This window comes from Balaenoptera acutorostrata, chromosome 11 (assembly GCF_949987535.1).
Source record: "Balaenoptera acutorostrata chromosome 11, mBalAcu1.1, whole genome shotgun sequence".
Taxonomy (NCBI): Eukaryota; Metazoa; Chordata; class Mammalia; order Artiodactyla; family Balaenopteridae; genus Balaenoptera; species Balaenoptera acutorostrata.
In genome coordinates, this window is record NC_080074.1 from 94,384,765 (window position 1) to 94,397,394 (window position 12,630).

The 12,630-nt window shown below is 35.7% G+C and overlaps 1 protein-coding gene across 8 annotated transcripts in view; it reads left to right on the forward strand.

The window, feature by feature from the left end:
* EPS8 (epidermal growth factor receptor pathway substrate 8) overlaps nucleotides 1-12,630 on the forward strand; it is a 194,339-nt gene that overhangs the window by 158,148 nt on the left and 23,561 nt on the right. For 6 of the 8 annotated variants that reach the window (XM_057556577.1, XM_057556572.1, XM_057556576.1 and 3 more), the window contains 5 exons: nucleotides 506-689; nucleotides 5,264-5,397; nucleotides 8,854-8,953; nucleotides 9,781-9,924; nucleotides 11,060-11,095. In XM_057556577.1, coding sequence (XP_057412560.1) covers nucleotides 506-689; nucleotides 5,264-5,397; nucleotides 8,854-8,953; nucleotides 9,781-9,924; nucleotides 11,060-11,095 — 598 coding nt within the window. The remainder of the gene's footprint in view (nucleotides 1-505; nucleotides 690-5,263; nucleotides 5,398-8,853; nucleotides 8,954-9,780; nucleotides 9,925-11,059; nucleotides 11,096-12,630) is intronic. The other 2 variants (XM_057556578.1, XM_007196025.2) reach the window with 1 other exon arrangement.

A 12,630-nucleotide genomic window follows, 5' to 3' on the forward strand; every position in this document is an offset into this window, starting at 1 on the left:
GCTTCATTTTAGGAGACTTCATAACTTAAAAGATCATGAGCCTTAAGAATATTGTCTGCTGTTTGTCTTTTGAAGAATACATCTCGTATCAGGAAGCTTCATGATAACGGGAGGGGAGTGAAGGGAAAGATGAGGATCAGAAACTACTTGATGCTTTGAGAAGCTTATGTCCTGAGTACTTACCAGCTTTCTAGCTTCACATTCCTTTCTCAAATTGTCGAAGGTGTATATTTATGTTAAAAGGTTGAATTAATGGAGAATTGAGGCAATGTAGTGAAAGCAGATCATAAACTAGAATTCAGCCTTCCTTTCATTTTATCAGCATCAAATACTAGCATAAACATGTTTACTTTCTCTGTTTGGATAGAAAGAGGGCAGACTAGGTGGGAATTGTTTTTGTTGTTATTTGTTTTTGTTTTTTCGTGGCTAGCCTTACTGAAGATCGTTTGGAGCGTGGAGGTGTTTCTTAATTTTGCTGTTTGTATGTCTTAATGTCCTTCTGCAGAGCAGAGTGGCCAAAAGAACAGTTTATCCCACCCTATGTCCCGCGCTTCCGCAGTGGTTGGGAGCCCCCGATGCTGAACTTCATGGGAGCATCAGTGGAGCCAGATCTCTATCAACTGACCGAGTCTGTGGCAAATGCAGCAGAACAGCATCGCAAGCAAGAAACAAAAAGATTATCCACAGAGGTAGTCTTTCAGTATCATCTGTTGTGGGAAGTGCAGTAGTCTGTGTGTTCTCTTGTAATTCTGATTGTGAGTTCTCCCTTTACTGATCTGAAGACTGTTCTCAAATCAGGGACTAGATGTCCTGCTGCTCTAGGTACCTCTCACCTCTTTGTCATGGTGACAGTTGCTCTGTTTCCCTGTGAAGCCCAAACCCAGCCCGTATCACACCTCACAACCTGCCAGCTCTCCTCCTTGTCCGTCGTATCAGTGCTCTTGAGCCCTGGTGATCCCGTCCTTTGGACTGTGTGCTTTCTCTGCTTATCAGGGAATTGCCCCACTGCTGCTTGGCCTATTCTTTCTATTTTCCTCTCCTATCATCAGACCCTCAAGACAGTTCCTTGGACCCAGGACCTTTAAGCCCCTCCCAAGCAGCTCTTTCCCGAATGTCCCATTTCTTTCTTTCTTTCTTTTATTTTTTGGCCTCGTTCTAAACCTCCCGAAGTCCTATCAGCCTGGCTAGAAAGCCAAAGCTTCTCCTGGACTCCAGTCCCAGGTCCAAATGATGATTTATAACACTATTACAGCCTGCGGAGATCATAAAATATATTGTATCTTTTATGATCTTTAGTAAGCTTTAGATGGTGATTTATTGGGGGAGCAAATCGAGGGATTGAAACTGGGTATGATGATCTCTTCACATTCCTTAAAAATGATTTTTCTATGGCAATTCTTGTTCTGACAGAAAAGAAAATTGAACACTACCTAAAGCTGAACCACACTGAGCAGGATGGTCAGAGCCCAAGGAGTCAGATGAATGAGGTCTAGTTTGAAGAAGCAACAGAAAATTCATGACTAGGTCCTCCTTGAAGTCCTGTTCATTTCCTTTATTTAATTCCTTAGATTAATCTTCTCCGATCCCTGTGGGTATTTACAATGTGGCAAATATATCAAGGAATGAATTAGGCAACTGGAGTATATCCTCACTTTTAGGGAGAAACATTTATATAAATTAAATTTCTTAAAATCGTTTCTTTTGACAATAGCCATAGTGTTATAGAAGATTGGTTAAATTCTGAAACTTTAAAAATAAAGCAAATATACTTCTCTGAAAGTAATCTTTTTCTACTGGAATTGTTTTTTCCTCTGGCTGCATATAATGGTACAGGTGGATTCTGTAACTGCCCTTCCCTGTAACTGAGTGATTAAGAAGGTGACCTCACAGTTCTGGGTGCAGGTTAGCAGACATATGTCCCTAGCTGTATTTTATAGTTCAGACCTCATCACAATGAATTTTCCTTCCTCGTAAAGGGCAACTTTTCTAGAGGAAAAAAATGTAATCAAACATGAAATTATGATACACTTGCTGTTGCTATAGTTACAGCTGAGTATTTTCGAATCATAGAAATTTCTAGTTTACAGTCCTCATATCTTAAATAAGAAAATATATCCACTTTATAATGTATGCCTCAGAAATGCACTTTTGTGAGTTCTTTTTCAATTTGTTTATTTAAAGAGAGAGTAATGTGTTCTGGCTTCCAGTGTAAAAGTTTGTCTACTCTCAGAGAATAAGTAACTTTAAAAGAAGAATTATTGAGAATTCTTCCTCGTAATGAGTTATCATTTTCCTGTTGTAAACTATTGTCCATTTTATGGCTTAAGCACTTATTCAGAGGTTTGAAAAAAAATGAATTGAAAAGCACCTGCTAGCAGTTCTATGGGATTTTATACCTTAAGATTTTGTTGGAAAAGAGACCAAAGTAATGGTGACTTAAAAATGTGTAACATGCAATCATCCCCAGAAGAGAGATTTTATTATACTTCATTGCACCTATAATAAATGCATTCAGAACAAGACCTGGGTGATTCAGGATCTGGTGGCATAGGTGACAAGGCATGACAAATATGGGTGGCAGCACTCAGCTTCTTTCCTTCCTCTGAAGCAGCAGCCGCCCTGAGCAGTGCTGTGTAGTCATCAGTTAGTCACTTGTCATCATTTCTCTCCTCCCTTCTGATATTCCCAGTCATTCTCAGGACCCGGTGACTTCATACTGTCCGACCTCACTGTTATGTTCAGAGCCAGGCGGAAGGTGTGGGTGATTCTGTTTCCTCAACTCCTCCCTTTTATAACAGCATTTAACAACAACAACAAAAATGGCCTGATCGATTTTAAATGCAGGTAGATCAATAAAAAAAAAAAAAAAAAAAAATCCACCAAGCACAGGCTCAAAAAAAAAAAAAAAAAAAAAAAAATGGCCTGATCATGTAGTGCCTCTGGTCTCTCCTAGGGAAGTGATGAACTGAATTAATTAAGCTATTTGTTCTTTATTTTATTTTTTAATTCCAGCTTTATGGAGGTGTAATTGACAAATAAAAATGTAAGATATTTAAAGTGTGTATCGTAATTATTTGATGTATGTATACACTGTGAGAGGACTCCCCCCCCCCATCTAGCTAAATAACACATCCATCTCCTCACATGTTTATCTGTTGTTGTTGAGAACATTTAAGTTCCACTCTCTTCGAAAATTTTAATTATATAATACAGTGTCATCAACTATAGTCACCACATTTTTATTAGATCCTTAGACCTTATTCATTTATAGCTGAAAGTTTGTACGCTTTTACCAACCTCTCCCTCTGTCCCCCACCCCCAGCTCTGGCAACCACTTTTCTACTCTCTGTTTCTATGAGCTTGACTCTTTTTTTTTACATTCCACATATAAGTGATATCATGTGGTGTTTGTCTTTCTCTGTCTTTCTTACTTCACTTAGTATAATGTCCTCAAGATGTATCCATGTTGTCACAAATGGCAGGATTTTCTTCCTTCTCATGGCTGAATAATATTCCATTGCATATACATACATACCACATTTTACTTATCCACTCATCTGTGATGGACACTTAGGTTGTTTCCATATCTTGGCTATTGTGAGTAATGCTGTAGTGAACCTTGGGGTTCAGAATTCTCTTTGAGATCCTAGTTTCATTTTCTTCAGTATTATACCCAGTAGTGGGACTGCTGAATCATATGGTAGTTCTATTTTTAATTTTTCGAGAAACTTCCATACTGTTTTCATAGTGGCTTCACCAATTTACATTCGCACCAACAGGGCACAGGGGTTCCCTTTTCTCCACATCCTTGTCAATGCTTGTTCTCTCTTGTCTTTTTGACAATAGCTATTATTAGGTATGAGGTGATATCTCAGTGTGGTTTTGATTTGCATTTCCCTGATGATTAGTGATGCTAAGCACCCTTACATATACCTGTTGACCATTTGTATGTCTTTGGAAAAATGTCTTTTTACTTCCTCTGCCCATTTCTTAACTGGATTATTTGCTTTTTGCTATTGAGTTGTATGTGTTCTTTATATATTTTGGATATTAACCTCTTATCAGATATATGATCAGGTATATGATTTCTCCCATGCTATAGATTGCCTTTTCACTTTGTTGCTGGCTAAGGTATTTAAATGGTAAAAGTTGTTTATCTGTATTTGTATGTTAAGTGCAGTCTCCTGATATATATTCCACAGGAGTAATATAATGTGGGTACTTTGACATCAATAGCAGTCCATTGGAGACACCTCACCTACACTGCCTGTGGATGAACTCAGCCTTACTCCTGCCAACTTTGTCATTTGAATCAACTACAGTAAATGTGCATTCAGAACTTTTCTAAAACATTCCCAATTTCAAATATTTTGTCCCAGTGAATCCATAAACAATTGAAATAGCCAAGGAATTCCAACGCTTTAGGGTCTGTTGTTCATCCACCATACTTCATTTTACATAAGGAAACAATACAGAATTCGTAGATGAACTTTTCTGGTTTGTTTCTTTGTTTTTGCCCCATAGCTTTAAAGCCATGCTGCTTAATGGGACCCATAGATTTCGGTTCTCCCTCCCGGTAGCCCATTAGGCTCATGTCTGCGTTGTGTTAACTGAAAAAAGAAGTGACTCCAGCTTTGTCTTATCCTGGACAAAGTACTTTCTTTTTCCTTATCCTGGACTGTCAAGATCAATGTGTTTTTGCGTTTCTGTGTTTTCCTTAACAGTAAATCTGATAATAGGGCTGCCATTTAAAAAAAATTAAAAATAGTGTCCGTGTACATTTAAAAAATGAGAATAATGAGAGAGGGTGGTATAATTTTAACGCATAGAGTTCAGATGATTTTCATGTGATAGTATTTACTTTGCTAGGGTGGTAAAGGTCTGTTTCTTAAACATAGAAAGCAAAAGTTAAGGGTTTTATTGTTGCTGTTTTTAAACCAGTTTTATTTTATACAAGCTGTTAAAGTCTGCCTAATACCAAAATCACCTATTACTGAAATACCAGAGGAAAGAATTTATTGCTTTTATATAATAAAAGCATTGGTTATTTCCTGAATTAAGATTTAGTCTTTGCACTAATTACTTTTCTTATTATAAATAGGTCTTTGACAAAAGCCCTCATTTCATAATTTATTAACATATAATGGTCAATCACTTGAAAATGAAACTGACCACAATGTAGTGGAGGGTTCTTGTTAACTGACGTCAGTGCTCATTCAAATAGTATTGGTGATTCTTTAATCTTTCCTCCTCTGTCTTTCAGCACTCCAGTGTATCAGAGTATCCTCCAGCTGATGGGTACACAGTATTCAATAACATTTATGGAAGAGGGCCCCATGTGGACCAAGGGGAAGCCGCTGTTGCTTTTAAGCCAACTCCTCATCGCCATGTAGATAGGTAACATTTCATGGGCATCATTTGGAGAGCTGTGGATGATTATCTCTGGTTTAGTGCAAATAGAGGTGCTAGTGTCTGCACTGTTCACTACTTCTTTGAGCTTTCCATCTATTAATTGTTTGTTAAAGTTTCAGTTGTTCCTTTATAGAGCTGGCTTTGATGAGCAATGTCTCCAGTCTATAATTCTAACTTAGTGCAAATGCCATTGGATGACTTTCCATTTTTTAAAAGATGCCTCTGTCAGAATCTGTGAATTAAGAAGAATTGTTTTGAAACTCTCTAGTTTGTACCAGATGGTCTCTAAGGATCTTTCCAGCTCTGTAACTTTTAAAGGAAATAATTTCCATCTTTATCTCCCCCAATAAAAACAAACAAACCTTCCTTTAGATAGAAGTATTTAAACTAAGTATAAACTGAATATTTAGACAGAATCAATGCCTTATTTGCCATTTTTACCATTTCAGTTTTTATATTCACTTTCCAGTTTTATATTTCATTTATTTTCCCATATTTTTCTCTCTCCAAAAATTCAATATAGGCAAAAATGGAGAATTGAGATGGGGAAGAAATAAATTGAATTGAAATAGGGTCACTTTTTCAATCTTGTTTGCAGTGTAAACTGCATGTGAGGTTTACGTAGAGGCCAAGCCATACACATAAGAGAAAGAAAAAAGGTGAAATATTGATAACAAGGATAAGGGAGAATGATCATTCAGATGAAGTGGGGTAGAGAGCTTGTCCTATCCCACTTTGAGGTACTTTCCTACCTCAAAGCCTGTCTTACTATGAGTGTTACATGCCCTTAATTTCTCTTCAGTATATTCTCTTCTTAATAGAATCTAAAGAAGGTGGGATTTAAAATTTTGGTTTTTTGTCAGGAATGATAACAGAGGTAATACTTAAGTAAAATGATGTGGAAATTATACAGTTATTATTCTAAGGGCACCAGTAACGTATTAAATTCAGTACAAAGAAAAGTCGGCAATGAATAATACATTTTGAAAATGCCAACATATGAAAGAAGTTTGAATTGTAGATTCAATTTTTAGGAGATACAGGTGTAAATCAGTTTTGAAGTTTAAAACTTATTTCATGGAAATTCTTCTTGAGAAACTTGTTCCTCATCCTAGTACTTTCTTTTTCCTTTTTTTCTGTCTTAGCTGTCAGTATTCTAGAAATTATTTCAAATTAGTGAAGGAAATTCCATGAAAGGATATTCAAGTATATAGATCTTAAGACTGTCAATATTTAGCCAGAGAAATAATTTTTTTAAAAGGAGTAAATTGTATATCTCAGTTGCCTTTATGGGTCCAATTTCTCCCCTAGGCTATTATAATAGGAGCTGGATAGTTTTAATAGACACCTAGATCATTGATGTTGCTAAGAAAATTTGTCATAATTATTGCAAAAACTGTCTGAAAGTTCTGGTCTGGTATGTAATACAGAGGTTTGGAATTTGTTTTTACAATAATTATTATTCATCTTAAACTCTATTACATGCCAGGAATGCAGTAAATACCATATGAAGTATATTCACTCTTCAGTGGAATTACAGTGTCATTTAGGGAAACCACCTATTGAATTTAGCGCCCTCACCTTTGATGGATTATAGTTTACTGCTATTCAAAAGCAATTCATGTTTTAGAGAAGTTTCAGATTATTGCCATCTCTGTGTCTACTCTGTATCTGGTGGGTATCTATAACTCCAAATCAGAAATGGAGATCATGCATTGTGATACATTCTAGATCTCTTAAGAAACTTTGGTACATCTGAAAAATTACAAAGTGTGATTTTCAGATTGATAACTATGGTCAGTGTCATACCCACATTTAATCTATAGAGGGCAAGAAACTATAAACCATAAATATTTGTAAATTCTAAAGCACTTTGTAAGTGCATGCTGGGCAGTCACTTCTGAGACATGCAAGACAGCAAAGACTTCAATGAGAACTACAGTCAGCTTTTCTTTTAACCAACCCATTAATTCATATACACAGTGGCAGAGAGTTATTCTTCCCTTTGCTAAACAGTACATTCAACTCTCTGTTATCAGCAGTGATTTGGACAGAAGAACATGAGGGAGGAGAGAAAGATAGAAAACTGAAGTTACTACTGTTTTGCTAACCTTTGGAGTGATTGAAACACGTTTATCCCCCTCAAATGAAATTTTAATGGAACGTGATCATATAAAACTAGAGATAGGGGTAGGAAATCCATGGAACACAGTTTAAAATTTATTATTATTAATAATATATAATAATTATATGGCCATAATTTCACTTTTTCCACATTTTCTTAGTTTTTTAATATACCCAAAATTGCCAATATGGTTTACAGGCTATGATTTTCCTTTGTTCCTGTTTCTCTTCTCCTGGAGTTACTATCCAAGAGGTAGCAGATTACCTATGATGACAAGATATACTGTGCCCACAACTGTCCTGCAGGCCCTGCTGTGACTCAGTATTCCATAAGATCTTGGTGGGCAGCAAGCAGAATGGCCACTTGACAGAGGAAGGATGACCAAACATCATTAGCGCCTTCCTGCTTTTTCTCTTACAGAGGAAATGTGGGAATGTAAATGGAGGAGAAGATTAGGGAGTAAAATTAGTTAAAAAATAATTAAAGTTATTATTTCATTATTGAAATGAAGATAATATTATTACATTGTTGATATACCAGGTTTTATTATATTATATAAAAGTATTTTAAAATTATGTTGTTAAATCTATTAATGGTCATTTAATGATTAAAAGAAGTATTTTGTTTTTAAATAAAGTTTTCTTTTTAAAAAAATACACCTATTCTTACTCTTAAAATAAGTTTATAGTGAATTAATTAATTAACAAATTAACTAAGAAGTGTTATTGCTCTTGTACTTAATCCATACGTTCCTTTGCATTTTGGATAACTGGACAAGGCTTTCCTGAATATTGACACTTAGTCATAATTTTTTCATATATATTTGGTTAATGAATTGAAGACATTGCTTGAATTAGTGAAATCAACATATAATTTAAATCACCACTTTGGACATGATCTTTAGTCTCCTTTAATTTTATGAAAAATGGTAACATTGACCATTATCCTGGTTCTTTCATGGTAGAAATGCTGGTTAACAAAGCAATATCCAGTATTTTGGATATTAGATTTAATGGACAAAGAATTCATAGATTTGCATTCTAGATTTGGCTTAGCACTAACTAGCTTTGTAATTTTGCATTATTTATTTTTACTCTAGCCATAGTTTGTTCATTTTAATGGTAAAATCTCCAAACTATAATAAAATTAAGTACTCATATTCTCATATCCTATAAAATATAATAAAATTAACTACTATCTAAATAACTTGTCCAAATGGTTTCTGGTAGGCATTGGCTTGCCTTAGTGTTTTACTTCTGCTTTCAGCCTTTAGGAAAAGCTAGCAGAGTGATTATCTTTTTTCTTTCTTTTTGTAGAAATTATGATCTACAACCCAAGAAATATGCCAAATCCAGGTATGACTTTGTGGCAAGGAACAACAGTGAGCTCTCAGTTCAAAAGGATGATATTTTAGAGGTAATAGAATTTTACCTCTTTTATACTCTTAATAAAGTGGATTTATTGTATTCCTTTTCTGGTATATATCTAAACCTTCCTCAAAGAAATGCTGAGGTCAAGAAATTATTCTTCAGTGTTATTTTGTTTTACCAAGGATACACAGCATATTATAGATACCTATATCTATATAGGCGGGGTAGCTGCTTTATCTGTTTTTTGTTTCTTTGGGGGGTGGGGTTGGATTTCTTGGCTTACTTTGCCCTCTTCCTTCTTCTGGCCTTTATTCATTCTGGAATCAAGGCTGGTTATCACTTCAGATGTAGATGCACCATAATATTTTAATAAGAGAAAACATTTCCTCCTTTCTATTTTAGTACCCTTGCACAAATGTAACCAGCAGTGAGTGCTAATGGTTTTGGGAATAATCTACCATGACTCTCAAATTTCTTTCTTCAGTTATAACTGGGACTTCATCTTCTTTAATATATAATATAGCATAGTTACAATAGTAAAAAAAATGTTTTTATACCTTTCCTCTCTATTCTAAGGATGGAGACAATAGACCTTTTCCAAGTAACTCATCTTAAGTACTTCAAATACCGCAAATAGCTAAGCATTCTTGGGAGGTAATGTGGACCTTGGGTAGAGTGGTACCAAAGCTGTTCTATATAGTAATTGTAATTCTTAGTGTAATTCCTGACAATCATTTAACCCACAGTATGTTGATGCTGAGTCAGCGTATTAAAAGTGAAACCATTTTCTTGGTCTAAGAATAAAAATCGAACTTCCTTCATCGTTCAGTTTTGGTACAGAAATGCCGCCTTTATTTTCTTGCATGATGACAGATCCTTGATGATAGGAAGCAATGGTGGAAAGTTCGAAATGCAAGTGGAGATTCCGGATTTGTGCCAAACAACATTTTGGATATTGTGAGGCCTCCAGAGTCTGGATTAGGGCGTGCTGACCCACCTTACACGCATACTATACAGGTAATTACAACTTTTGAGTAAAATTTAACTTTTTCGAATTTTCAAATTCATCTTTCCTAAACAGGACTTAAACACATTTTATGTATTAGTCATTTTGAGATTTAATTGACTGTATAATTTATACCTTTTTCCTAAGGCAACGGGGGGACAGTGGCTAGGGACATAAGGAAGAATTATACATATGTTTTTCTGATTTACTTCTTCAGGAAATTGCTCAAAATGTTTATCTCAGTGACTGTTCCTCTGAATGCTATTTTTTTCTACCCTATAATATTTTTGACATTTGGAGAAGTAGTATTTCTGCCTCTTTACTCTTACCCAGAGCCCTCCTACCCAAGAGGCCTGATAGAGGATGGCGCTGAGACAGTGGCTGGAGTGTCTACCGGTTCATCTTCACCAGCCTTTGCTCTCATCCTCTCTATAGACTTTGATTATAGCCTGTTTGCTTTCAACTTTCCAACTACCGAATCCTAATCCTTTTTTAAAAACTACCTTCACATGGTAGACCCTCCACCCAATTTTCAGCACCATTATCTTTCTTCAGGTGTGGTAATCACAAGAGACCAGGGCCGCCGCCATGTGCTTTTGAATCTGTGACAGGATCTGTAGAATCAGACCTGCCAGCAGAGACAGAATGGATGGACTGTCCCATGCTTAGCCTCTGAACCTGTGGTAGCTACTTTCTCATGCCCCCAGGAAAATTCTTTTCATTTTCAGAATCTTGAGCAAAAGATCACATCTGACCCCATAATGATGTCATAAATTTGAGCAGAAGCTGAAACTGCATAGAATATGCAGTGAAATAGTGAAATTTCATGCCTAGGCTTAGTAAAATACAGACTGTCCAAATCTAGAACTGTGGTCATGTGCTGCTATGACCATTCTGTAAGGACTTCTGGCTCCTCACGGCATTCAAGCCCAGTGCAGGTCCTGCACTTATCCAGAGAGACTTTTGGCCTTATTAGAATTCGAGAATCAAGGAAACATTTAAAATAAAGAATTGATGTATACAATTTATAGATCTTGATAACTTAAAGTGGTGGCAGTGGGAATTCTGTTTGCTGTGCTTATGTTTGGGCTGGCCTGATGTGCATATATATTATGTACTTATTTTATGTTCATCATTTGTCATTAGCTGTTGATGCCAAAGAAGGAGTTTGAGTTATTCAAGGTATGGTCTACTCCATTTCCCATGGATTTTTGAAGTGAATTTTCTAACTTAGACTTAATACCTTTTTCTTTCCTAAGTTCTTTCTTTTCTGATTTTTGTGATGTGGTTACCTGACATAATATAGGCTTCTGTCTGGTTTGTAAATACCAATTCTTTGTGTTCTTTCCTTTAGAGGTTTTCACTGAATGCCTTAAGCAGTGTTAAAGAGTGTATGCCTAAACCAGTGATGGAGTGCATACCCTTTGAGCTATATGAACTGTTTTTAATATTTAACTCATGATAAACAGTAAGAAGCACTATTTACAAAGGGTATCCCTAGTTGTTATATGTGAGCAGAAGCCCAGATTTTATATATAAAATGTTAGAAACACTTAGCCAAATTTGTTTTTATTTGTGTGCATGGTTGCTAGGAATGGCAAACTCCTGTAAAATAAGATACTAAAACTTGCAAATACTAACATGAATTCTAAGTATTTTCCCCACCTGAGATTTCCTAGGGAATTTAACCTCTCTTACCTTTTCCTGTTTACTGTTCAGTCTTGTTTTTTTCTTCAATTTAGATTCCCGGCTTGGGCCATAAGTTGACTTTTCTGTTTAAAGGTTGCTTCTGTGTAAAACTGAACCAAAACTATTAATACATATCATAGGTAGAGTACTTTTTGAGAACATAAAATTATTTCTCCTTTCTTGAACAGAGCCTCAGCTTATATTTTTGTCAACTTTGGCAAAACGAAGAAATTTTTTAAGTGCTCACAAGTTTCAGGAGTTTGTTTGGCTACTTTATGTAAATAGAAGCTTATAGGGATTGCTTGTTCGGGCTGTTTCCTTTTAAACGTTTCAACACTATCTGACTGTCTGCTGAAATTTTCTGGATACAGCTCTAAATGCAGTGATGTATGTAGAAATGTGTATAGAAGCTGTGTGTGTGTGTGTGTGTGTGTGTGTGTTTAGGTTGAAAACTCTACTTTTAAAAGGTATTAAAAACAATCTACTCTTTAACACCTCCTGAAATATTTGGTCTCAGCCCAACAAAACCACCAAAATCTTGTAAAATTTTAATAAGCAAGCTTGAGAATCTGCTATCTGTTATCTGGCATAAATATGACTCTAAAAGGATTCCTATTCTCAAAGCATTTATAACACACCCAGAAAAAAATGACTAGATAGAATAAGATGGAAAAAAAATCACTCTCAGAAATATATGCCAATTATTTTATATCTCTACAACAGCGTTACCAGACACTTTTATCTAAAACATCTAAAGAAAAATCCTGCGGCTTATTTCAGAATGACAATCAAGATACCACCATATTTCTATAGATTCCGGTAATCCTAACACCCTAATCTCATAGAACTCCACTGGATTACAAACATATCAAAAGCGATTCTATGTCTTATTTATCTTTTCATTCATTCACCCCACAAATATTTATTGAGTGCCAGCATCTCGCACTTGATGAAAAGAAAGACAGAAATCCTAGGACTGAGCAGTTCCTCCATTAAAACCTGCCTCCCAGAATCAAATATCCAGGCCA